This window comes from Terrapene carolina, unplaced genomic scaffold (assembly GCF_002925995.2).
Source record: "Terrapene carolina triunguis isolate 2854851 unplaced genomic scaffold, T_m_triunguis-2.0 Scaffold21, whole genome shotgun sequence".
In the NCBI taxonomy this organism is placed as follows: Eukaryota; Metazoa; Chordata; order Testudines; family Emydidae; genus Terrapene; species Terrapene triunguis.
Genome location: NW_020664372.1, coordinates 22,108,589 through 22,134,939, shown reverse-complemented (window position 1 = coordinate 22,134,939; position 26,351 = coordinate 22,108,589). Strand labels below are relative to the sequence as shown.

The following is a 26,351-nucleotide window of genomic DNA, read 5'->3' as shown; positions in this document are numbered from 1 at the left end:
GCGTATAGCAATGCATGAGGCCAAAAGATGACTACAGTGTCACATCGAATTGGGGCTTTGCCTTCCCCTCAAACAGTCGTCTGCACATCGCTTGGGATACTGATACAAAGAGATTCATCTCCAGATGACCCCATAATGACATCTTTCAGAATACCGCGTTGTTTAGCTCCCACTTGTGATAGCGGTTGAAATGCCTGCTGAGGGAATCTGCCACTATTCTGAAGTCCTGGTAGCGAAACTGAGATCTGTAGGTGGTGTGATATGGATTCAGCACCGAAGGGCTGGAATCTTGCTCCTCCTTGACGACTGATATAATACACTACTGCTTTGCTATCCAGAATTATTCTGATCGGGTGCCCTTGATGTTGAGTAGAAGAGTAATGGACCTCTTTGAGCTCTAATGTTGATATGCAGGATCACCTTCTGCAGGTTCCATTTGCCGAGCTGCGAAGTCATGAAGTGCATAACCCAGCCCAGCAGGAAGGCACCTGTAGTGATGATCCTTGTGGGTGGGAGGCTGTGAGAACATAACTCCCATGCATACTTTTGGGGGAATCTTTTCACCAATTAAGAGAATGAAGGACCTCTGAGGTATGGACACAGTCTTGAGTAGACTGCTTTTTTGGAGGGTGTCGATAGTTCTCAGCCAGGCTTGAAGACACCAAGAGTGTAGTCTTGCTAAGTGGCAGAGATGGATTAAGGTTTCCTGGGGTCCTGGGCCAGAGCAAGTGTGTTTGGGGGTTGAGGGGGTCGGTCCACCCCACCCCTTCCACCTTCAGTCCCATACCTGTTCTGCCCCATGCCTGTTGACCCACAGTCCCCCCGTTGTACGCCCCCGCCACAGCAACTCTCCACAACCCATTTGCTCCTTTCTGCACCCTCCTCCCCCCACCGCAGCCCCAAGAACAGAGCAAGGAGTGAGAGCTTCTCCAGTCCCAAGACCGCAGCTGCGCACTCCGGTCGATCAAAGCAAGTTCGATAGAACGCGGTTTCATCTGTAACACGGTAAGATTTTTTGGCTCCCGAGGACAGCGTTATATCGAAGTAGAGGTGTATTGTCAAAATGAGGCTGGACATCATGGCGGCATTGAGTGAAGTTTTGAAAAACGCTTGTGACTGTCTGGCCTTCCATTAGGAGGGCTTGAAAATGTTCCCCCTGTAGCATGTGTTCAATAAAAGATGTACTCTTTGAATAACTTGTAAAATCATATTTTGCCATCAGGGCTTGGTAATTGGCTATTCTGAATTGCAAAGAGGCCAAGGAGTAGCTTTTACGATCCAGAATGTCCAGCCATTTTAGCTCGTCAGATAGTGTTGAACAGGACCGATTGTGCCTATTTTGTTGGTTAATGGCCTCAACCACCAGGAGGTTAGGTATAGGATGGGAGAAAAGAATTCTCCAAGCCTCTGGGCGGTATATAATGTGTGTCAGCTCATTTATACATGTGTGGCAAATTCTAGCTACCATGCCACCTCATACAGGCTGGGGCTAGCAGAGCATCATTGATGGGCAAAGTGATTTTGCTCCGAGATATATGTAGAATGTTCTTGTATCTCCTCAAACAGAATGTGTAAGTTCTTTGCTATTTGTTTTATAAGGTCTTGAAAGGCCTTGAAATTATCAGCATAAGATGGTGAGGGAGACATAACAGCCTCATCTAGTGAGGAAGAGGATTTGTGGGAAGGTGGTATTTCTGCTTCTCCAGCCAGCTCTTGCTCCTCTAAGTTCCTCCTATGGAGCAGGACCTGAGGATGTCAGTAGTTGTTCTTGGCATGCCCTCTTACAAGAAGGAACCCTGTAGAGCTGATCACCATAAGGGGCCCTTGGGTTCCAATAAGCCAACTCTCATGGGGCATAAGGAAAGAGGGCAAGACCCCAAAGTTGCTGAGTGTAATTTCTTCCTTGGGGTGTACCTTAAGGGAGGGAGGCTAGAACAGAAAGGTGGAGGAGCCTTGGACACCTCTGAATCAGATGAAGTGCCCGCCGCAGTGACCATCGGAGGGGCAAGTGGTACTGGTACCAGCAGTTTGTCAAGTCAGTACTGGTGACTGGAAAGGGTCTGGTTACTGCATCTGGAGGCCAAGACTCAATTGGGCAGCAAGACTGTATTGAAGGATAGGGGTACCAGCTGAAAGTCCCTCTCAGTACCCTCAAATTCTGTGAGGCATTGACCGTGTTGGTACCAGAGGATGAGTTACTGTAGATGGCAGGACTGGAGGGTAAGTGGACTCCAGAAGATAAGTTGGTACCAGCAAGAACTCTTTCAGTATCCCTCAGTAAAAGCAATTTGAGTTCTTCCAGGATCTGAAGGTCCTCATGGAAAAGGAGCCAGGATGGCACCAGAGAATCTGGAGAATGACTCTTGGAACTCAGTATATATAGTGTGGTACAGGAGAGGGTACTGAAGTGCAATCCATATTCCCATCTCAGCTGGGTACATAAGACTATCAACAACAGTTTCAGCTCCGCTTTAAAATCCATTTGCTTTGAAGGTACGGAGTTCAGTGCTGACACCACTCTAGATTGTTTACCAATGGCTTCTCAGTATGCAATGTGGTCTTTTTAGCTGATGCTGCAGTCTTGTGACCAGAGTGGGTAAGAGCCTCACCAATTCCTGAGTCTGTCTTCAAGTCCTGGAACAGATCAAGACTTTTCCTTGCTCTTATCCTGCTCTGTAAAATGGGGTCTTTTTTTTTTTTGGAGTTTGGATGGTTCTGAAGGACCCCAGGGTTTGCTTACCATAGCAACTGTGATGCACCAGGCCGCTCTGAACAACCAAATCCAATGTATAAGCTGGTGGTTTGGACCCCAGGGTCTCAAAGAATGCTCCATCAACAGGAGTTTTAGTCTGATCTCCAACTTTTTTGATCCGCTTTTAACTCCTGAGTAGATCGTACATTTGGCGGGGACACGAGTCTCTCCCAGGCAGTGGAGACATACTGAATGCCTGTCACTGCAAGGAAAAGGCCTATGGCAGGCCTGGAAGAGTTTGAAGCCTGGGATCTTGGGCATAACTCAGGGGTTCTCAAACTGTGGGTCAGGAACCCATTTTAATGGGGTCACCAGGGCTGGTGTTAGACTTACTGGGGCCCAGGCCAAAGCCCAAGGGCTTCAGCCCTGGGCAGGTGGCCTAAAGTTACATGTCCCCTGCCCATGGCAGAAGCCCCTGAGCTTCAGCTTTGGCCCCCTAGCCCAGGGCAGTGGGGCTCGGGCTCCAGTCCCCGCTCCTGGAGTCATGTAGTAATTTTTGTTGTCAGAAGGTCATGATGCAATGAAGTTTGAGAACCGCTGGCATAACTCATTACTTGTGGCTGTGGATTGAGGGCTGAGAGAATAAAAATATCCCAGATTGGGCAAATAAAAGAAGGAAAGGTGGAACTCCACAAAAGCACAAAGCTGTGTTAAATAAACAAATTCAAAAAAATATATAAAATAAAAGAATGACAGAATGAACAAACAATAAGAGCAGCAAGTCACTGGCTAGCTACAGCTAACAGTGCACTGCTCGGTCTCAAGCCACAGGCAACTGAGAAACAACTGGAGCAGCGGCAGATCTGTCCCACCCATTCACCAGAGACCAAAGATATCTATGATGCAGGTGTGGACCCAGGGATCAAAAGCGTATGGGCACGCACACATCCTGAAGTGGAGTAACCATAGGGACACTATTCAAAGAAAAAGTTAATGCGCTTAGTAAGATTACTCTATTTAAGTCATTCCTCTCATGACAAGTTCATGGGAACAGTTTTACGTCAGGTTATTTTTCTTGGTAAAAAGAAAAGTGTTCTATACATTTTGAAATGACAAGGTGTATAGCAGTAACTCTTAGTAAACGTAACTCACATTTGCTTTCCAATGAATTTCAGTAGGTATGAAAATATAGCAATGCTGAACGTTAAAATATTTCCCTTACAGATTTCGTACATCACAGAATGATTATGTACAGTAGCTGATTTTTCTCAAAATAACCATGTATGTCCATCCATATTCTTGGGAGAAGTGCATCCCTGGCACATGATTTTGGAAACTTCTATCAAGTACTGTCTAATGAGACCACTTGCATCCCATTGTTTAGTTGTGAGAATTTAAGAGAGGGCATGGACCCCAACCACTCTCAGTTCCTTCAATTAACTGAATAGCCCGAACAAGAGAGACTAGTTGGAATGGGCTGAGATGTGTGGATCCATATGGACATTTTCCAAAAATCAGTCATTAGGGTAAGACACCACTTTTTCGCCTTCAAGAACTGCTCATATGGCTCCCCAGTTCTGGAAATTAACAAGCAGTTATGACCTTCCAGGTGGTGTGTGAGAAATTAGTAGCTGAAGTCACTGCAGGACTGCTCTCAAACTGGGCACAGATCTAGGAGGACAAATTGAGGAAATAAGGCTTTCATAAATGTGTCTGGAGCGCAAAGTAGGAATAATGCATTTTTTTATATATAGACATTGTAAAGGCGCATTTTGGAAACTTTTAAAACTGTGATGTGCCCCTAAGCTCAAAACAGTGGATCTATGAGCATTAGTATGATTAATTAATTGATCCTGTGGTAACATCTCTGATCCCCAATCATGCACCAGGATCTTACTATGCTAGGCACTGTAGAAACAGAACAAAGACTATATTCATACACTGGAGGGAGAATGCAGAACAAGCTTTGTAACCACAAGATGAATTAAAATTCATGATCCACGCTTTGAAAAGGTGAAAAGCTGAACTGGCAGCTAGATGAACAGTGAACTCAATTAAAGTTTTGACTATTAAGTACTCAAAAATCAGAAAGGATGGAGGACCACTTCTAGTCCATTCTTTTCTAAGAAAGTAGAATCTTTCCATGACTTCATTCAAAGAAAAGTTTTCCATGTAGAATGTTTCCTGCTTTCCAATATAATCTTTTGGACTTCTCTGCAGAGTTCCCAATCTAGTGCCCAAATAACCCAGAAGCTAAACCAGGGGCGGGCAAACGTTTTGGCCTGAAGGCTGCATCAGGTTTCCAAAATTGTATGGAGGACCAGTTAGCGGAGGCTGTGCCTCCCCAAACAGCCAGGCGTGGCCCGGCCCCGGCCCCTATCCAACCCCCAACTTTTCCCGCTCCACTGTCAGCGCCCGGAGCCCCCGCCCCTGACTGCCTCCCACCACCACCTCCTCTCATTCCTGACTGCCCCCCCCGCGGGACCCCTGCCCCCATTCAACCCATTCCCCACTCTGACCACCCCGACCCCATCCACAACCCGACCCCCCTGACCACCACCCCAAACTCCCCTACCCTCTATCCAACCCCCCCTGCTCCCTGCCCCCTTACTGTGCTGCCTGGAGCACTGGTGGCTGGCAGCGCTACAGTCGTGCCATCCAGAGCACCAGGAGAGGCAGCCGCGCCACCCGGCTGGAGCCAGCCATGCCACCGCGCAGCACTGAGCACTGGGTCAGGCCCAGGCTCTGCAGCTGCGCTGCTCAGCAAGAGCTCGCAGCCCCACCACCCAGAGCATTGCGCCGGTGGCGCAGTGAGCTGAGGCTGCGGGGGAGGGGGAACAGCAGGGGAGGGGCCGCGGCTAGCCTCCCGGGGCAGGAACTCAGGAACCAGGCAGGAGGGTCCCACTGGCCGGATATGGCCCGCGGACGGTAGTTTTCCCACCTCTGAGCTAAACTGTTAGCTTGAAATGGAAATGCAGGTGGAAAATCTTACTCTGATAGCGAAGTGATCTGGTAGATTGGGATGCATAACTTGTGGTTCCAATATGTACCAATACACTTTTTCTGCTTCTTCATCCAGCTAGAGACCAAATGTCCTGGTACTGAGAAAGTCCTAGTACTGAGAAACAGACAGTCAGGACTCTTAGCCCTGCTTATCAGGACTTGGCACTGGAGGGACTTTAGTACCAACCTTCATGCTCTCCTTTGAACATGGAGAGTTTTGGGAATTACAGCACTGCCTCTGTCAGGCCTTAAGCAGCCATCTTCAGTAAGTAGGTCTAAGTCAAAGGCCCTTTAAAATGTCAACTGTTCTGGGTGTTAGATACAGGGCTTGGTTGACTAAACCCTAGGAGCTTCCTCCATCAGAAATAGTTAGACGTTTCCTTCCCAGTACTTTCAGGTTCTACAGTCTCCACCCAGGGACTGATGACAGCTAACCATCATCAGCAACACATATGATGACACTGAAGGAGGCAAATGGCTTGCAGCCTGCCTGACCTTGAGTCATGCTGTTGCTTAGGTTAGCAACACCACACAGGCCCAAAAGGCACGAAGATGAAAAAGCAGGACAACTGGGCTGAACCTTGGACAATACTTGGAATAGAACAATGATTGAAAAAGTATTAAAAAGCAATCCTATTTAGAAGAGAAAAGCTCTTCAAAAGAGGAAATAAGTAAGGAAAAGCTCTGCTCTAAACCTGTTCCATCAGCAGTTAGGATATATCTTCAAGTTCCAGCACATGGTGTAGCACCAATGGACAATGCTTGTTAGAAACTTCTGAGGAAACATGTCAAAGATGCACTTCTCCAATACTGGGGATCCATATGGGCAAGTCTCAAAGGATTTGGTGTTGTTTATTTCAATTCAGCAGCATGTCACTGTGGTGTAATGTCTGTCTCCACATAGCTGCTGCTCTGTGGAATTTGAAAGTGTCTAAAAAAAATTTTTTTTTTTTTAAACAAACAAAAAAAGAAATAACTTACTTCATCTTGTAATGACTCTTCAACTTGTTCATCATAGTCTTCATCTTGTCTTTTCACTAAATTAAAAGGAATAAGTGCAAACTATAAGGTTTAGATGTTTTCTCTAGGACCCACTCCTGCAAAAGTGCAGGAACAGTTGATAAAAATGCAGTAATGGATAAAAGAGGACCCCAGAAACAGTTGCAGGGTGAAGCACTCAGGACCTTCTGTCAGAGTGCCTGAAGGAGACATTGGGAAAGGAAGGAAAATGCACTGAACAGGTTAGGAGTAAATATGTGAGGGAGCATGGGAGAAGGGCAACCTTGGTCTGGGAAAAGCAAATAGACCAGAAAAGCAGGGAAAAGGGATACCAAAAACAGTCATTGCTGTAGGATTGGGAGGTTGTCACAGATTTAAGACCAGAAGGGACAATTCTGATCTAGTCCAGTGTTTCTCAAACTGGGGTCACCACTTGTTCAGAGAAAGCCCCTGGCGGGCCAGTTTGTTTACCTGCCCAGTCCACAGGTCCGGCCGATCACGGCTCCCACTGGCCGCGGTTCGCTGCTCCAGGCCAATGGAAGCTGCTGGAAGTGGTGTGGGCCGAGGGATGTGCTGGGCGCCGCTTCCAGCACCTCCCATTGGCCTGCAGTGGCGAACCGCGGCCAGTGGGAGTTGCGATCGGCCAGACCTGCGGACAGGGCAGGTAAACAAATCGCCCCGGCCCGCTAGGGACTTTCCCTATACAAGCGGCAACCCCAGTTTGAGAAACACTGATCTAGTCTGACTGTCTTAGAATTTCACCTAGTGATTTCTACATCAACTTCTGATTGAGCTACAACATTTTTTGGAAAAGATTTCAAATGATGGAGAATACATCCTTTGGTAAGGTGTTTCAAAGGTCAATAACTAGTTACAGTTTGCACCTCATTTCTAGTCTGAATGTATCTAGTTTCAGCTTACTGCTGCTGGATCTCAAGGTGAGGTAACTCAGGAGAGGATAACTGAACAAGCAGTCAATACGAGATGTTTAGAATCTGCTTTTGAGAGCTATTTTTAGTGCAAATTATAAAACTTATTCTAATACACAGAAGGTGGCACTAACTTACCCTGTCTTAACTCTTGATTTTTAAAGTGCTCTTCTAGTTTTCCTTTCAATATTCCTCCAAGTTCTTCAAAATGTTCATTGTTAAGGCATCCATCTCCCATTACCTCGATGCACTAGTGAAATACAGTATGTTCAAAATAGAAGTTTTTAACATTAAACACTACTCAAATAGTGGCAGTGAAATTTTAACATGTTGAAAACATTGACTAGAGCTATACTTCAGATTACCACTGACAAAATAGCAAACTTTTTTTAAAAGAATTTTCATATTAATTCTAGGCTTATAAAATTAAGGAACTAACATTTTACAGGTTAGAGCCATATTATAAGTAAAATTGTTTAGCGTTTTTTCTAGACTTTTGTTTGATATTCAGTATTAATGTTTTTAAACAAATGTTATCTATGCAAGTGAAAAATTGTGTTCCCTAATCCAGAAAAAACTACATTTATAAGATTCAATAGACATTTTCAATAATTAGCTATGAAAATTAGTCACATTAAACTAAGCTAACAAAATATATAGTCAAATGATAGGTAACTGTTGGAAAAATCTCCTGTATTAGTAATTTAAACTTATGGCAAGCACTAAATTTCCTTGACACTTAAAAAAAACCATACAAGTTTTCAATAATAATGATAATGGTATAAACAGTTCTATGAAGAAAAAAGATCACCTTTGCAAATGAATGCATTATTTCTGAAAGTACATCTGAATCAGGTTCTGTCCCTATAGCTTTGATAAGCGCATCACACATGAAATGCCACATCTGTGTGAGATACTCTGGCCCACGAACTCTAGCACAGTCAAGAAGAAGAGGCATAGATTCTGCTGCTGCCACACGAACACGTTTGATTATTAAGGAAATACTGGATAATTGAGATCAAACTGAAGTACTTTTATGACATGAGCATCAGGAAACATACTACAAAAAAGGTACTAAATTCCCATCTTAAACTATGACCAGTCACCCCAAGCGGAAATATACTCATTTTCATAACTATCCAGACATTTAATCAAAGAGACTGGATGTAAAAAAGTTATGTTTGCTATATAAAAGTTTTAAAGATTTACAATGTAAACTAAGGTTGAAGAGCTATCTAAGCATTTCCTTGGCTTCTTGATTCATGCTGCAACTAACATTTACATTTACTTATTTAATTTTCTTTTAAAGAACCAAAAAAGCCTTATTTGCCAAAGGAACTGGACTAGCTTAGAAAGATAGGCATAAAAAATATTTGTCATGTTAAGTGACTCTGCTGGTACCTGTACTATTTACCTGACAGACACCGAAGTATTGGAGAAATACATAAATTTAAATATAGCACATTTTTGCCAAAGCTAACAGCCTCCTTTAAATGGTGCAATTTGAATAAAGCTATGATCTAGAAGCACAACAACATATGCTAAATATTGAGGTTGTAAAAACTGTCCTTGCCCATTGTGGCAAGACTAGTAAACAGCTACCAAAATAATACTGCAACGTTGTTTTGGACATTTCCCCACCCTATTTACTTCTTCCTCACGCTCTGAGTTATGTTATGGAGGCTTTTCATCAGACAAGAGCTGAAGGCAGACATTTAGGGATAGTCAGTGCTGCTTTTTAGTTGGACGAACTAGATGCAGAGGCGAGTGCATACTGTAAGATTAGGAAGTTAACACCCAAACTCTAATTTGCATATGTATTCAAACTAGACGCCCAAGCCAATGGACAAAGAATTTAAAGAATTGGTCAAAGTAGTATTTATTGCTGGACTGACACCTTGTTTGCAATGGATCAGGTTGGAGAAATTTAAACTCCCGATTTATACAATACTGAAAGTGAGGTTAGCTATAGACAGACACCTTCCCGATACTAGAATAAAACACTGTTGAACTTACTTTCTCCATATTCATGGAAAGATGACTAGCATAGCTGAAGTTTTGAGTTTTTCAGAAGGAAAACTGCTAGTTAATCTCTATTGCTTTTATATTAAAAAGGATATCATCATGGAAATAGAATTTCAACAAAGGAACCATCAGTTTTACAACTTGCTCTGTGTACTCCACAAATCCTTCTTTTAATTCCTTAGCATAGCAAACCTGAAACAAAAAAGGTAATTTTAACGTTATCAGCACTAGGTAAAAGCATTACTACTAAAATGTTTAAATTATGAAATGTTCAAGGAGGATAGTAGACAACCAGAGTAAGGTCAGAGTTAATGGAAAAGCCACGTTAGAATGCATTTATTTACCACTTTACCATATTATCTGGAAAGAGCCAGATGGCAGAGTATATTTTTTCACTAGTGGCTGAATATCTTAGACTAAATGTGTATTCTTTATGATACATAAGACAGAAAATTCTTTTTCTAGGGCTCCTTTTGCTGACATCTGAAAGGACACTCATTACATTTGTCCCAAGGCTTAATTTTTATAAAAGTTAACAGAACTTAAGACCAATAGAAAAAAGTTTCCGTATTTTTAAGTCATCTGCAGACTCTGAAACCTAAACTGCAGCAAAATGAACCTAAAGATGAAAACTACTTAAATTTGAATGCAAGCAGTAAGTTGAGGATGAATGAGTTATCTTTGGCCACAAAAAAGTTTGCCCAACCACACCCTAGTACTGCAAGAATAAAATACTTATATATATGGGATTCAGATTTAATCATTATTGACTTTTAACTATTAATTTAATTCCATAGGAAACCTAGCAAGAAGTAGCTGACCAAGATTTCCCATTACCCACCAGCATCTGGCATGCAGTTGCTTTTTCTTCAAGGCCTGCAGTTTTAATTCCAAAACTTTGCTGGTCTCCTAGGTTTACAAATTCCCAACCATCATCATCACTCATATTCTCCATATCTTGGGCTGTTGTAGAAAAAAAAAAAAAAAAGAAAGTTCTACAAATGCTGCCAAATCTTTTATTTCAAAGATTTTTCAAAATAAAGTAATCGTTATAACCTACTGTCTAGTAGAGCAACTTCAGGCTTAATTGACGCAGTCTTCATTAAAGGCCCCATGACGACAGGAAGGTACTGCTGAAATTCTTTTCCAAGGATTTTGCACATTCTAGCCCATGCAGAGATCATGTAAGATATCTGTGAGAGCAGTTTTAAAACTCACATTAGCACACTCATCATTACCCTTTTCACTGTGTATTAAAACAAAACGGGAGGAAACGCACCGCAGTATATAACAAGTGGTTAAAAATCTATCGTGGTCAGATTATTGGATCACAATTACCGAGGATAGAGACAAAGACAAGGAAATACTATACATTTTGACCCTTCCCTCAAGGTGCTACAGTTGAACATCCATTGCCTAAGAGCCACAAAGCACTCGGTTTTTGAAAACATTGCCTCCTGCCACAACATTGATGTGATCTGCTGTTAGGAAACCCATGTTAATTCCTTTATTGCCAGTCAGCTATAATATCTGGTTTCAATCTCAAATTACAGCCTTCATGGAAAAACATGGTTGAGCCACTTATGTAGGACCCAACTTACCAATGTGTAGTCTACCATCTACATCTGACTACTATGACATCATAAGGCTCAACAAACTTTAAAGTGGCTGTGTACCAACCCCCTAATAATTATGGCCTACTGTATCATCACTCTAGCATCCACCTATCTATGCTAGAGACTAATAGCAACCACACAACTTGGAGCAATATAGAATCTGATCCAAGAGGGACAGACTTTACAAATTGGATCTCTCTCAATTAACTACATCTTCATAACCCTAACCAACCAGCCAAATTTTCACTCTACCTGCTGGAATGAAGGCTGCTCCCCCGATCTCAGTTACAGACTGCCCTCTACTAGCCACCTTCAGGGTCTTTAGAAATTCCCCCCACAGCTACATTGCCCCATCTTCATCCAAATAGGGGTTACCATACCCATATTGACTATTTGTCCAAGGCTATGTTGGAACTACAGAAAGGCAGACTGGAATAATTACACTAAGCTCATTGACCAATATACAGTCTATCACGTATAACATCTCAATAGATCAAGCTTCCTCAAAGTTTACCAAAGCCATCTTTGAGGCTGCCTCCAAGACCATCCCACATGGCTGCCAAAAAGCCTATATAGCATGTCTGACAAAGAACGTGCAGACCTACTTAAACAGTTAACTGACCAACATCATTAGAGCAGACAAAGATAAAATTTGAGAGGTCAATAAAAGAAAAAAGAGTGGCACCACTACAAGGACTCTCCTCAGTTGAACCAAGACAAAAACTTCCAGACATTCTCTAGGAAAGAAATAAGAAAGGCACTAAAATAAATGAACACATGGAAAGCCTTCAGCTTTTGAAAATATATCACCAGAACTACAACATGGGAAGAAAAGCCAACACTGCCTGTCCAGCTTCATGTCCCATGTCATATAGGAGAACGATACTTGAGATACGACAAAAAGCTAAGGTGACAACTTTACCAAAGCCAGGTAAAGCCCACTCTTCAGCAGCCAGCTATCATCCAATATCACTCAAGCTGTAGCTATAAACTCTTGGAGTGGATGATGCTTTAGAGAATTATGCCTATGACAGAACAACTTTTGAGTGATGATTCCAACCAAATGGAAGCACTTGGACCAAATGCTAGCACTCACTATGTACAGTGAGAATGGATTTCAAGAGCAGAAAAGTGGAGCTGTCCTTTTTTACCTTACAGCAGCCTATGACACCATCTGGCACGCTGGTTTGCTGTACAAAGTGTCAAGAGTGCTTCCTAGATGGGTTGTCATGGCAACTGAGCTGATGGCCTGAGGTAGACATTTTCAGGTAGCTCTGGGCCACAAAACCCAGCACCTGGAGATTACAGAAGAATGGACTCCCATGAGGCTTGGTGCTGGCACCAACTTTATTTAATGTACCCATCAATGACCTACTAAATACCATCTCCAGGTGGTTTATGGGCATTGATCTTGATCATGGAAATGAAAACCAAGTACATCAAAGACCATGTTAACATGCTTCCATTTACGGCATGCTCAGAGCCAACCTGAGCTTAAACATCTTTTTGAATGGTCAGTGATTGGCATGTGATCCAAAGCCAGTGTATCTAGAGGTCACCCAAGATCTCACACACACACACACACACACACACACACACACACCCCCCCCCAACCAAAGTAGCTCAAAACATCAAGAGCAAAAACTTAAACTGGTAGGGTCTATCTGGGGATCTAGTATGCTAACACTGCATAATTTGGGGCTCACTCCCTGCTATTCAGCTGGAGAACATTGTGCCCCAGTTTGGTTAAATTCTGCACACACTAAATTAACAGAAAAGAGCTTAATCGTTCCATGAGAATTGTTACAAGCACATTGAAGCCAACAAACATTTTGTTACCAGTCCTAGTCAATATTTATCCTCCTGACAACCAGCATCAGAATGCAGCCAACAAACTGATCACCAAGGTACAGCAAATGCCACACTTGACACTGTTCAGGAATATCTGGGATGCACCCTGCCACCAACTGTGCAACAGAAATCCTATCTGGACAGTGCTGCACACACTCCATTGAGATCAGCTCACTGAATCTGACAGAATGGAAGAAAGACTGTCACTACCAGGAACTCCCACATAACCATGCTGTATGAAGAGCTACCTGATTTTGGGCCTCCATACCACCTCTGGAGCCAAGCTTACAAGGGTCAGGTGTTGCATGGTTCACTGTGCCAAGAAAGCTTATGCTTGGGGCATCCAAGACAGTCCACTGTGCATCTGTGGAGGATGCTGTATAAATGCTGGATAGTTGCTTTTTTCATGTTGGATTCCAGGGAGGTCTTCCCAAGATGAACACTGCTGACTCAAAGGCCAATGATTGGCTCAAGGACACAGCTATTTTGTTTGTTTTAAACCTGGTCTTGCCCATACACAATTGCTATGTTTTATCTATATATTGCCAAACTGCACAAAATGCAGCTCAAAGCAAAGAAAAATCAATTTTACCTTTAAGTGGTTCTATAAAGACATAATTTTCAGATACACTCATGAAGAGACAAGATCCAGAAAAAAAAAAACCACAAAAAATACCTCAAAACACAGAACATGTAACTGGGTAATAGAGTGTAGCAGACCATAAAAAACAGAGGTACAGAATGACTCAAGGAAATTAATCAAGTTTTGCACTGAACAGTAGTGTTTTTATGATCTAGGAAGAACGAACAAGAGGGCATCTCAAATAGATGGGGTTTAAATATAACATTTTATTAATCCAATGTCTATTAATGAGCTGCAAAAACCCCCCACCAAAAACAGCTTATCTTTAATATACTGCTGGAAAGTCAAAATAATCTTTTAACCCTCACTGACAAGTGAAGACAGATAGTTTACATGGGGGCACAGAGGTATACAAAAGCTATGATGGGACCCTTCTCTTCAACTGGCATGGCCTTTTAGGGAATATTTTGAAGAGCTGAACCTTTATCTTTGCTAGAACATCTGTGCAAATCCCCTGCCATCTCCTGTCTTGACTACTTTAACTTCCTCTTGTCCCTGTAATACCAATATTGCTCCGCTCTAATCCACCCTGAAATGATTCTTCTCAGCAAGGCACGCTTCCGAGGTGATAGAGACCGCTATAAAACAGCTAATAAGGTCAAACCAAAAAGCTTGACCTGCCAGAGATTGTTTTGGACCCTTTTGCCCTCTTCAACTGTTTATCTAGTGTGGGTATACCAGTTTTGCTCATGCAAACTTTTTTTTTTTTAAAAGAGTAAAATTTTAGTTTGGATTTATCTGTCCCAATGTTCAAAGAGAACTGACACTGCCAAACAGAAACGTATCCAGAAAAGTCTTAAACAGTATGGCAGGAAAGCAACGGACCCAACGAACTTACACAGAGTAAGGGTCCACAGACTGAAAGTAGCTGTGACCGAACTCTCCTTGTATCTCCCAAAGGTCTCGTCACAAATGGAGCCCCTCTGCTTGCTTCGATTGGCAAGCTCAGCCATAGGGAGAGGGGCAATAAATGGATGAAGTAGGTCAGAGGGTAGCCAAAAGGATAGGGTGGGAAAAAGATTTTGCTAGCGGCCGTCTCAAAATCATCCTTTAAAGATAGGGCTACAATAGATAAGATAGGGTTGAACTGCTGCTCGCACTGCCATAGGCAGAAAATCTGGTACGAGGGTGAAAGAAATTAAGACCAGAACCTCATGGAGAATTCTGAACTGCCTCTAGTATTTTTGAGAAGAGGCACTGATACAACATATCTCGGCCTGGGAGGTCAGAAACCAGTACAGTAAATATGAAAATGTTATTTATTACAAATATCCTCAGACAGAGGGAGAAGATATTTTCTTCCTGGCAAGTTTTAGTAATAATGGTGCTGTTGAAAAAATGCAGCACACCAGAGCTAAATTTTATTCTACCTTGTGCATCAACAAGTTAGTCTGCTATGGTCAAACTACAATATTACTGGTGTAGAAATGATATGAAAAATGGCCACTTGGGTTTTCAGATCTCAAGTAGAATTTGCAGTATTACCAGTTAGAAAAAAAAAAATGATACAGGTTGAGCAATTTGATATGGAAGTTAAATACAAATCTTAATTCATTTGTGGTCATTTTCACAGTAAAACCACAATAAAATAGTAACCATTCACTATAAGAATATAGTTAATGGATCCAGTGCTAAAGAGACTATCCATTACAGAGACTCTGATGCTGGTACTCCATGTACCATTTCCCTCCATTTCCTGGATTGCAAGTCAGGTTTCTTAAGTTCCTCGATTCTCAAATCCTTTCATTCTAAGGAATTTCACTTTTCAACCACCTCTACACTATGCAGATCCCATGCATTGTAGTAGACTTAGGAGAGTGGTTCTGTGGCAAAAAGATCTGAACGGCTAATTTTTTTAAGAAGCAGTTACACACTTTTATGTTGCATGTGACACTTCAGAAATTTTCTATAAAAAAGGCAAGAGGATAAAGGACATTAAATATTAGGCATCAACAGATATTTGTTACAAGTGAGCATCTTCTGACATACCTGGGGGTCATCATCTTCCAGATCACTGAAGTCTGTCTGCGTCTTCAGCAACAGCTGCATCACATCTGATGCATCCTGCATAAACTAGAAATAAAATACACCCACATGTGAAGTTTCATATCAAACAGCGCTTATTTCAAGTTGAAGCACATAAATTCTTCTAAAAACAATGAATAATTTAACTTAAAAGTAAAAATTCCTACAACAGTATAAGACAGCAATATTTTCTTGAGTAATCTTCCACTGAAGATGTGAACCTTAGCTATGGTCAAGCTCTAAGGCAGTGGTTCTCAGCCAATCAGCACACAGCTGCGGCCCACGTGATATTCTCAAGGCCGTAACTAGGGCAGGGCAGGAGGGGTACTTGCCCCACGTGCAGAGACAGTGGGGGGGCCGCATGCAAAAATGGGGTGTCACAGGATTAGACCCAGCATCAGCCCTGCCGGCAGGATCAGGCCCAGTGGCATCAGGCCACCCCCAGCAGGATCAGGGTCAGCAGCATCAGCAGGAGGCCAGAGTGCTCAGCGCCTCCCCCACCCCACAGGATTATGGGTCCCGTGACTCCGACTGGAGCAGGCTCCCCGGCACTAGGACTGCAGTAGCAGGTGGGCAGGGCGGGCTGCTCAGCTGAGGTAGGAGACCAGCAGGCACGGGGAGGAGTGCATGGGGAAGAGACTAGGTGGGGGGGACTGGTGGCATTCCCTGGATGGGGGGGGCTAAATACTGGGGCACAGTCCATGGATAGAGTGGGGCGAGTGCTAGGAGGCAGGACTTGGGGGGGGTCTGGGTGCTGGGGGCAGTTGCTCGGTGCCAGGAGGCAGTCCCTAGGTGAGGGTCTGGGTACCTAGGAGGGCAGTCCCTGAGTGGGGCCGGTCTGCCCTGCACATGCAACCCTGTCTTTGCCGGGCAAGCATGTGTGCCAGCCCAGAGTTTGGGGATTGGAGGGGGAGGTGGGGGGGGAACAGTCCCTGGCTGAGGGGGCCCCTGCACCAGGAAGGGCTTCCCATCTTTGTAGGCAGGCTCTGCAGCCATGCTCTCCAGGTGCTCGGCTCAGCCACACTGCCAGCAGCAGCACAGAAGTGAAGGTGGCAATACTCCATGCCATGCCATCCTTCCAGTAAATTCATTAATTTTAACAATTAATGTTTTGACTTATTTTGCTAATTTAAAGTGTTCTTGGTAGATATTTGGCAGTGTTGAAATGAAAGGTACTATATCAATTTGAATTGTATTGTTGTCATATAACAAATACTATTTTTTTTTTAGATGTACTATATATAGTGTGGATGCGGTCCACAAAAACACAGAGCTGCATATGCAGCCCACAATGGTAAATAGGTTGAGAACCAATGCTCTAAAGCAGGGATCGGCAACCTTTGGCACGCGGCTCGCCATGGTAAGCACCCTGGTGGGCCGGGCCGGTTTTACCTTCCGCATCCGCAGGTTGGGCCGATCGTGGCTCCCATTGGCCGCGGTTTGCCGCTCCAGGCCAATGGGGGCTGTGGGAAGCGGCACGGGCTGAGGGATGGGGGGCGGCGAGAAGCGGCGGCCAGCACATTGCTGCTCTAGGCCAAACCACGGCCAGTGGGAGCTGCGATCCGCCCAACCTGCAGACACAGCAGGTAAACAAACCGGCCCGGCCCGCCAGGTGCTTACTCTGGCAAGCCGCGTGACAAAGGTTGCTGATCCCTGCTCTAACAAAGCTAGAAGGAGAAGCCAACTGCAGAGAGCACATTGGATTGGGAGGCATGAGACTCAAGTTCTATTACAAATCACCATATGGCCTTAGACGAATTAATCTGTACCTCTCTTTTCTTGCAGATGGGGATAGTATTTATGCCCCTTTATGAAGTGGATCGAGAACGAAGATAAAAAGCACTTATAATTCTAATTTTTAGTATTTATACAGAAAGACACAGGGAGTCAAACTTCCTAGGAGTGTTTTTCCTGTCTATTCGGATTTCACTCCAGAATCAGGAGACGCTAGCAGCACTAGCTAGTAAACATTCTGAATTATGTCAGACATCTTGAGTGCCGAGAATATACACACAACCTACAGCACATTCTATCCTTATACTGAACTCATCACCATACTATCTGAGCAACTTCTCGTAGTACTTTAAGCAACATGACTACATGTCATGTTTGTGTTCTCAGCCGCTCCCCACATTATCCACCCAATTCAAGGAATACAATATAATTGCAGTTATCTGAAAATCCTTGTTATTTAAATCCAGTTTCCCCCATATAGCCCTGTTAATTAACAGCACTTCCGTTTATCCAAATGCCCAGATATCCAAAAATTTCAGCTGTCCCTTAGGCCATTTGAATAAATAGGAGTGTACTGTATAATATTCCTACACTCCTTCCCATCCCCCTGCCCCATAATTCGTTGCTGCAACTTCACTGTCAGTTTCATCTGGGTTCTTACATAAAGAATCATAGCAAACTGCAAACCAGTTCTGGTGGCACAACTAGAAGCACATGGAAAGCTAGGAAAGTTAATGTTTTCAGATACTTGCTTTAAAAACCCAACAACAAACTAAGCTTCATATGCCAATATTTTAAATTAAAGGTATTTAATAAGGGCCAGGGAACAGGAAGAGAAAATGTGATTTGCTCCCTTTTACCAAGGTTACAAAGCCTTCTTTCTTATCTTCCTTTTAGAACCCTGGATTTATGCAATAGGAAAAGCTCCAACCACACATCAGGCCATGTCAGACAAAGCTGCCCATCCATAAGAATCAGGGTCTAACATTATGGAGAATATATCATACTTCTGAATCTAGCAAAGACTAAATTACAAGGTAGTAATCTTTGAAATACAGAACAAAAGACCAACATGAGGCACAGAACTAAAACCATTCAAATGAAGCCAGCTGAAATATTTACCTCCCCCGTTAAAGGAACTTGGAAGTATGACAGACAGCAACAAATCTGAAGGTTGAGCAGTCAGTGAAGGAAATGCAACATACTATTATGTGGAAAGGCTTTAAAAAAAAAATAGATTCTCTGACTCGACAGTTAACAGTATACATCTTAAAGACTTACCTTTTCCTTACCAACGGCAAGGCCAATTAGGCTGATGCATTCAATAGTTTTTCCTCTTAAAAGTCTAAGTTCCTTCTGTACAGCATTCTCAACAATGTGTTTTAGAGAGGGCATAAATAAGTCATAGTAGGGAACAAATTTCTCCTCTGCTGTATCTGCAACTGATGCAATGGAAGTCACAACTTGTTCCAAAACCAGCTTAGTGCCTTTCTGTATTAACTTTGGGATTAAAAAAAGAGAAAGAAATATGGTTTGTCTCTAAAACTTACGCCACTTACAATTTTCAATTAAATTTTGTCCCATCCCCAAATGTGGCTTTTGTACAGATTATAATTCTGATAAAATATTGTTATAGTCTACATATCACTATTTACAATGTTCGGTTTTTGATACTGATGGGTACTGAATGCAAATTTCATATCAGCTGTTTTACAAGAGTCAAATAATTACTGTAGGATAATAAATGGGTTTTGCAAACTTGACAGAAAACTTTAGCAAAGCAATAAAAAAAAAAAGACACCCCAAAATCATTAAGCATATTATACCTCCTGCAATTTAATCACCATGGTGGAATGAAGATGCTTCACTAGATTATCCAGATAGGGAATAAGCAGTGATTTCGGACAATCTTCAGTAAAGTTAATGAGTGCAGCAGCTGCATGAGCCTGAACACGCTGGTTGCCTTGATCTTCCATGGTTTGCAGAAGAGCTGCAATTACCTACAACAGAATAGTTTATGTTCAAAACAAGTTTCCCAATGGAACAAAAATTTATCTTCGATTGTGTATTACTTGCCTTCTCATGGAATTTCTTTTGGAAACCAGGGGCAAAGTCTGTAGCCATTTGTCCAACTGCATTACAGGCTGCGTATCTCACTCTTGGATGCTGAAATAACATTCCCCTCAAATAGTAAGTGTTTATAAAAGCAGAAGTTAAATGACAAATTTTGACCAATCAACTGCATTAAACTTACAGGATCCTGGAGGAAAAGTAAAACGAAGTTAACTATCTCATTTAGAATTCCCTCCATCTGTTGATGACAACCTTCTCCAATAGCTGACAGAGCCATCAAACCAGCATGCCTGTATTTCCAATCAGCTGTGTAAGAAGACATTACATGGAAAATAAGGTATCCATTTTGGAAAATAAGAATAGGGAAAGACAGGAATGCAGAAGGTCTCATTTTAAAATTGTAAAAGAACATGTCTGGATACTTAATCTATGTATGTCAAAACTGCTCCCTCCCAACCCCGGCATGTACCCAGACATCCTTTTCTTCTGGCTAATTTGAGGAAATGGGGGACAAACCCTTCTGCCCAAAACTGAACACAGAAATTCTAAGCTATTGATGCCTCATCCTTAGTGCTACTGTCTGGAAATAGTTAAATAAGTCAACTAGGAACGTTTCAGGAAAAGACATCTTCCATTTTGCTACCAGTGATTTCCATTCTCTTGTGCTTGCCCCTCTTCTTCAGTGTTTGAAAAAAAGAAAAAAATCTAGGTAAGAGAGCACTGAACATTCCAATTTAAAGACTAACAAAGAATTCCCCCCCTCCCGCCCCTCCTCCCACACATCAACTTTCTAATGTCGTCATGTAGCCTATTCAAGCCTCCTAATACGTTTATCAAAGGATTGGCCAATTTTTAAAAAAAATTGAAGCCTAAGGTTAAATATGGATTTAGGAATTTAACTTTCAATCTTTTTAAAATGTTTGGCCTATTAGCCTGACTGACACCTGACCTCTATCTCTCCTTAACAACTTTCCTTTAGAGTGGAGAATTGCATTAGCAATACCTTTTTGCCCACAATGATCTTCCTTGTACCACAACAAAGAGGGTTTGAAAATAAAGCATACAAGGAAAGATACAGTCAAATCTGGCAAATATCCTTCTCTCTTTCCCTGCTTTGCTGTGGGAAGAAGGTAGACAAACTCCTCCTCACACCAAAAGTCAAGAATTTTGAATTAGTGATACCAGGTCTCCACTGCTACAACTTGTAAAGGGCACTTCGGCTCTTACTACCATGATCCCTAATGCTACTCACACACATCTGCTGAATTATGAGGTAGTTTGGGATCGTATGAAGGTCAGTTTTTGCTACTAACTGTAAAGTAGCGTACCATACACTCCACAGTACTATGTAGCACCAGAGAAAAGAGCTGCCTGCAGCTCTCCCACCCCAAATAAATTAGTCAAGTAAAAAATGTTTAATTACTTCAACATCTGGCTTTTTTTTTTTTTTTTTTTTTTTTAAACCACTGTACTCTGGTCAGACATATTATAGTGAGGTAAAGTGGACTATCCACTCCCACTACTCCACTGTTTCATAAACCCCAGTAGTCTAGATGGCTGATCTTTCTTCTGTACTATAGAAAATCTAAAGGATAATGTAAATATAGTAATTGTGTACTACCAACCCACCACTCACAGGATTGCCCTAAACAGTCACAACATAAAAGTTTCCAACTCCTGCAAACTTAACCAATGCACCACCACCATGGATTGGCATCTGAGTTGCAGCTTGCTTCATTATAAGCGAAAGATAGTCTGATTTGCATCATACAGCTAGGCTAGAAAGTGCCAGTTCTGATAGTGGATGCTGGGAAGCAGCAGTTACAGTGCTTCTATTTTTGCTGCTGCTCAAGTTCACTGCTTTTTCCTAATTCATTAAGATCACATTGTATGTCTTCCTTCCAACTCGCTGCTATTAGTATGCATGCCTGCATGCATTCATTCATGTGATGTCAGGAGAGATGATACCTAAGCCTGTTGGGGCTCACATTCTGGCATCCCACGACCTGAGGAGAAAACTTACAACCTTTAATTTATGTAAGGAAGGTTTGAGAGAAAAGACTGGAATTTTATCTCTAAAAAAGAGAAACAAAAATTCTTTGTAGTTCATCTTTAACAGTTGATTAAATAAGGTATTGTTTTTGAAGTTTTAATATCAGAAAACCTTGCTGTCTCTCCTCTATTCCCTGCCTGCAAATAAGAGCCCTCCCCTCCTATTAGCCTACCAATGCCACTTCACCAAATAAATATTGCAGCAGGTTCTCCTTCCCAGCAGAGCACGCGCCTCATGTGGCTCACCTGTCACTATCGCTCAACCCAGATTGCTGCATCCCTGCTTAATGGAAGGATCAGGGCATACTGACTAGCAAGTCAGGTGAGAATGAGTGCTTCCAACTCTTATGAGACCCAGCCCCCAAACTTCAAGGGGCTACATAAAGACTCTAGTACCTGCCACTTCTGAAGGTATTGAACACCAAAGGATTAATCAGTTTCCAAAGTATCCAAGTAGTTTTCTACAATGAATAACTCGTTTCAGAAATTGAACAGCACAAGAAGGCTGCTAGTGGTTTGGGACTTAGATCACATTCATAGAAAACATAGAATATCAGGGTTGGAAGGGACCTCAGGAGGTCATTTAGTCCAACCCCCTGCTCAAAGTAGGACCAATCCCCAGACAGATTTTTGTCCCAGATCCCTTAATGGCCCCCTCAAGGATTGAGCTTGCAACCCTGGGTTTAGCAGGCCAATGCTCAAACCACATCTAGTGTTGCACACTATGGCTGTACACCTTGATGTGGAGTGTTACCTACTGAGACTAAAACGTTTGTTATCGGGGTGGAAAAACCAAGAATGGCTTTCAGATGTGTTCTGACTGGTGTTAATGTTATTAAAGTAGGAGAGGATACCCAGAGATCTGGGCCTTCTTCAACCCATATACCTCGCTGTCCAAATCAAATTCAGCATGCCTTCTAAGGTGCAATATACCCAAATGTGCAAAATATGATTAATAAGCAATCCAGTTGCACAATTAAACATTATGGATACTTAGAACTGAGAAGAAGATAGATGGCTGGCCAGGGTGTATGGAGGATCCATACTACTATAAGGTGGATCAGTATGTCAAAACCCAACTTGTCCACCATAGTGGTTACTACTGTATTTCAGTGTGTGATTCGTTCTTATCCATGTATGAGCTCTGCACCTTAATGCGTTTTCAAAAAAATCAGTGTGATTTTAATGCTTGCAAAAAAAGTAGGATTGAGACGCCTGCAGACTAGAGTCCTGTAAAGTTAGAGGATTGGAAGAGGCAGTTTACACTGCCTCACAATGCCTTAGCAATATGCCCGAACTCTAAACTGGAGGGACTGTCTCTAAAAAAAGATAAAAGAGAAGTCAGTATCCAAAATAACCTTTGGTGTTGTCTGCAAAGGATGCCAGAAGTGTCAATTACCAATTGTGACAATCTGTAGCACTTTTATCTAGTCAAACTCATCCTCATTGTTCTACTGAATTAGTGGGAAATGTCATACTGCTCATATGCAGTGGGTATTTCTAAAACTCAGAAGTCCCATATAAATCAAAATTCTTCAATGTAACAGACATTTTCCCTCATTTATAACTAAATCCAGAGAAAGTCTGACGTTTTAAAGGGAAGCTGTTGGAGTTACTTCACTACTTTTAATAAAATAGTTCCTCTATGCTTGACCACTGAAAGCAGAACACATTCATCACATTAGATAGATTTTTGAAATTCATTTTGGGTAAAAAATAAATTAAATTACAAGTCTATCTACAATATGAACAGTTTTATATGCACCTATTAATAATACAAAAGGATAATTAACAGAAAGCGCTACGTAGCTGAACAAGCTTTTACAAAAATAATTATACAAGCTAAGACTCTAAAACAATGCATCAAGTTACTTACGATTCTGGAGCATTTGCATAATATGTTCTTTAATCATAGGCAGAACAAGTTTCCCTCCAAGGCCACATGCCATTCTGTCCAATGCACTCTCACCAGCAACTGCATTGCTAAAGTTAGTGTTTAAAAAAATGTCATGATTAATTCAAAGTCTAGGGTAAAAAGTCAACAGGTCCAACAGTTCATTCGAAAAGTGTATGAGGAAATGCACTTTTTCCATCTCTGAATGTGAATGATCCCTGCAAGCAAATAAGTTTGAATGCTGAAAGATTTTAATGCTTATATTTGGAGTCTTTCAGTTATAAAGAAACATTTATTTACACCCAAAGCTAGTTATTCAAAGAGATATATATCTATACCTATATCTATATATAGATATAAATAAACAAACTGCTACGTCTGCTCACCCTCCCCTTTAGCATTGTTCCTGTCCAAGAATAAACTGCTTCTGATCCTTTTCCTTCCGACATCAGTAATGTAATTCTAGACCTCTAAATTAATTATTTTCTGCCAGTTGTGGTGCCAACTTATATCACAAGCCTTCTATTTTCACTTCCACTATCTGTAAAAAGGAGAAATGTGTATGCTGCTGCTGGTAGTGGGGGACAAGCAGTGTGTGGGAGTGCAGGATGCAAACAAGCTGCCTCCCCATCTTGCAAACACCCATGTCATCTGTATGCTATGGGGTTTCTTTTAATTGAGATAGCTGGTTTGTCAAATACCTGTCAAAATCATCATCTTCAAGCTCATCTGCATTTGCCCAATCTTCATCTTCTTCTAAGTCAACCATCATTGCTAACATCTGAGGAACTAAATACAAAATGAAAACCAGACAGTCATCCCAATTAAATTACAGTACACTAAAGTAACATTTAATCTATAGCGCTGAATGAGTTTAGGAGAGGACATTCTTCAGAACATTTTGCTTCATATGCAGTAAAAATAATGGAATAGAAATTAGGAATACCCTTTCATTACCAAAAATAAATTACAACCAAGTTCTTCTGAAGAATTTTAATTTGCAAAGGTCAAGATTACATTGATAAAGTAAAGGCTGACAAAATCCATTTGAAAGGTTTAGAAATATTTGACAAACATGGCATTAGAGTTAAGATGTGCTTGGACTGATTTATGGAAGCTTTGACAAGGAATCCTCCAAATTTTGGCTGAAAAGAGTCTGATGACTGACTACAGAAGACCATTTCCCTGTTTTCCTGCCCTCCATGAGCAGCTCTGGGTGCACAGACAGTATACTTGGCATAGATGAAAACTTAAAAAAAAGCTATTGACTGAAATATGGCAAACAGACCAGTAAGTAATTCTCAATGGCTGTACATATTTAGATGGACACAGGCCTAATCTTCATCTTGACAACCTGATCACCTGTTTTGGATCCCAGGTGTGTAGCCCTTCTGTTCTGCCTTGTCTTCTTTTTGCACAAACAAGATATAAGCCCTTAGAAATGGGCTTTTCCCACCAAAAGTACCTTGGAACTTTCAGAAGAGCTCAAGATATGAAGAACCTTGGACACTTAATCCATCAATTGTCAACTTGCCCATCCCTGCGCTTGAAAAATGAAAGTTTACTCTGTAAATATGGAACCTTCGCTTCTAAATAGCTACACCCTCATCACCACAGTATCTGAGTGTCTTCCATTAAACAACATGACTAACTTCTGTCACTTGTTGTTCTGCCTCACAGGATAATTGTATGTGCAGTGTAATGTTTGGTAGGGTTTTTATTTGTTTTTACACTATGTACATGTGGCTATATGTTTATATTAAAGGCGGCAAGAAATTGCCTTGCAATTTGAATAAGAGGTAGTACGTCTGTGAGGACTTCTGCCCTAAGGGCTATCAAACTGTGGGACCCAGAGGAACCTGCGGGGGCGGGGCGCAGTGGGGCCCAGGCCAGCCCCAATAGGGGGCAGGGAGGGAGCACCACTCACACCTTCCCTGCCCCCAGCTCTGCTCCAGTCCCACCGACAGCCACAACCCTGGCTCCTGGCCCTCCTCCCAGTCTCGGCTCTTTTCCCCGCCTAGGGCCAAGGCTGGGGCAGGAGCGGAGCCGCACCTGGCCGAGGACCCAGCTGTCAGCCCCCACTGCAGCCTCCAGCCTCCCGGCTGTGTCTCCCCCCAAGCCCCAGTGGAGCAGGAACAGGGGTGGGGGGGTACAACCCCTCAAAAGTTTGGAGACCACTGACTTCGGGTATTAGTTAAAGTCTTAGACCCACTGCTGAGAAAGCTCTCTTGCATTGACTAACATCACTCATAGTAAAAAGTTCAATTGTGCCCAAGGAGCAGTTTTCAGCCATAGTCCTCATCCTGGAGCTTTATGCCACTTTTTAGAAAGGCTGGGCCCAGGTCATTGCATGCCTTGAAGATAAGGACCATGACCTTAAACTTTACTTTTTATTGTATGGAAGCCAGCATAGAACACACAAAACTTGTTTCATGTGCTCACAGTAGCCTGTGTTCCTGAGGAGGCATGCTGTGGCATTCCATACTTGCTAGTGTTTTGTAAGGCTGATGGCTTTATACCAAAGTATATACTGCATTGCTGTGGTCCACAGGAGGTGGTGATGCAGGAGTGTACACCAAGGCCAGGTCATCATCCACCAGGATGGGACAGTCTCCTAGCCAACTGTTTTACAAGAGAAGTTGACTTGACATAACTCGCAGTCATCTTGTGTACTTAGCCCCATGGGCTGGAAGCAAGGACACCACATAGGATTAATTCAGCCTTGCTTAGGCAGACAAGACAGCTGCACAAACTGCAGAGTGTTACTAACAGGATATTTACAGTGAAAGGACAGAAAACAGACCTAGATTTGGGT

At 42.3% G+C, this 26,351-nt stretch overlaps 1 protein-coding gene across 1 annotated transcript in view; it reads right to left on the bottom strand.

The window, feature by feature from the left end:
• IPO5 (importin 5) overlaps positions 1-26,351 on the bottom strand; it is an 87,893-nt gene that overhangs the window by 36,417 nt on the left and 25,125 nt on the right. Inside the window, exons 9-21 of the mRNA XM_026646409.1 lie at positions 24,238-24,325; positions 23,519-23,625; positions 19,772-19,896; positions 19,594-19,683; positions 19,344-19,517; positions 18,799-19,017; positions 15,748-15,831; positions 10,709-10,841; positions 10,490-10,611; positions 9,744-9,840; positions 8,435-8,607; positions 7,762-7,873; positions 6,677-6,732 (exon numbers count right to left, since the gene is read on the bottom strand). Of these exons, the coding sequence (XP_026502194.1) occupies positions 6,677-6,732; positions 7,762-7,873; positions 8,435-8,607; positions 9,744-9,840; positions 10,490-10,611; positions 10,709-10,841; positions 15,748-15,831; positions 18,799-19,017; positions 19,344-19,517; positions 19,594-19,683; positions 19,772-19,896; positions 23,519-23,625; positions 24,238-24,325 (1,580 nt within the window). The remainder of the gene's footprint in view (positions 1-6,676; positions 6,733-7,761; positions 7,874-8,434; positions 8,608-9,743; positions 9,841-10,489; positions 10,612-10,708; positions 10,842-15,747; positions 15,832-18,798; positions 19,018-19,343; positions 19,518-19,593; positions 19,684-19,771; positions 19,897-23,518; positions 23,626-24,237; positions 24,326-26,351) is intronic.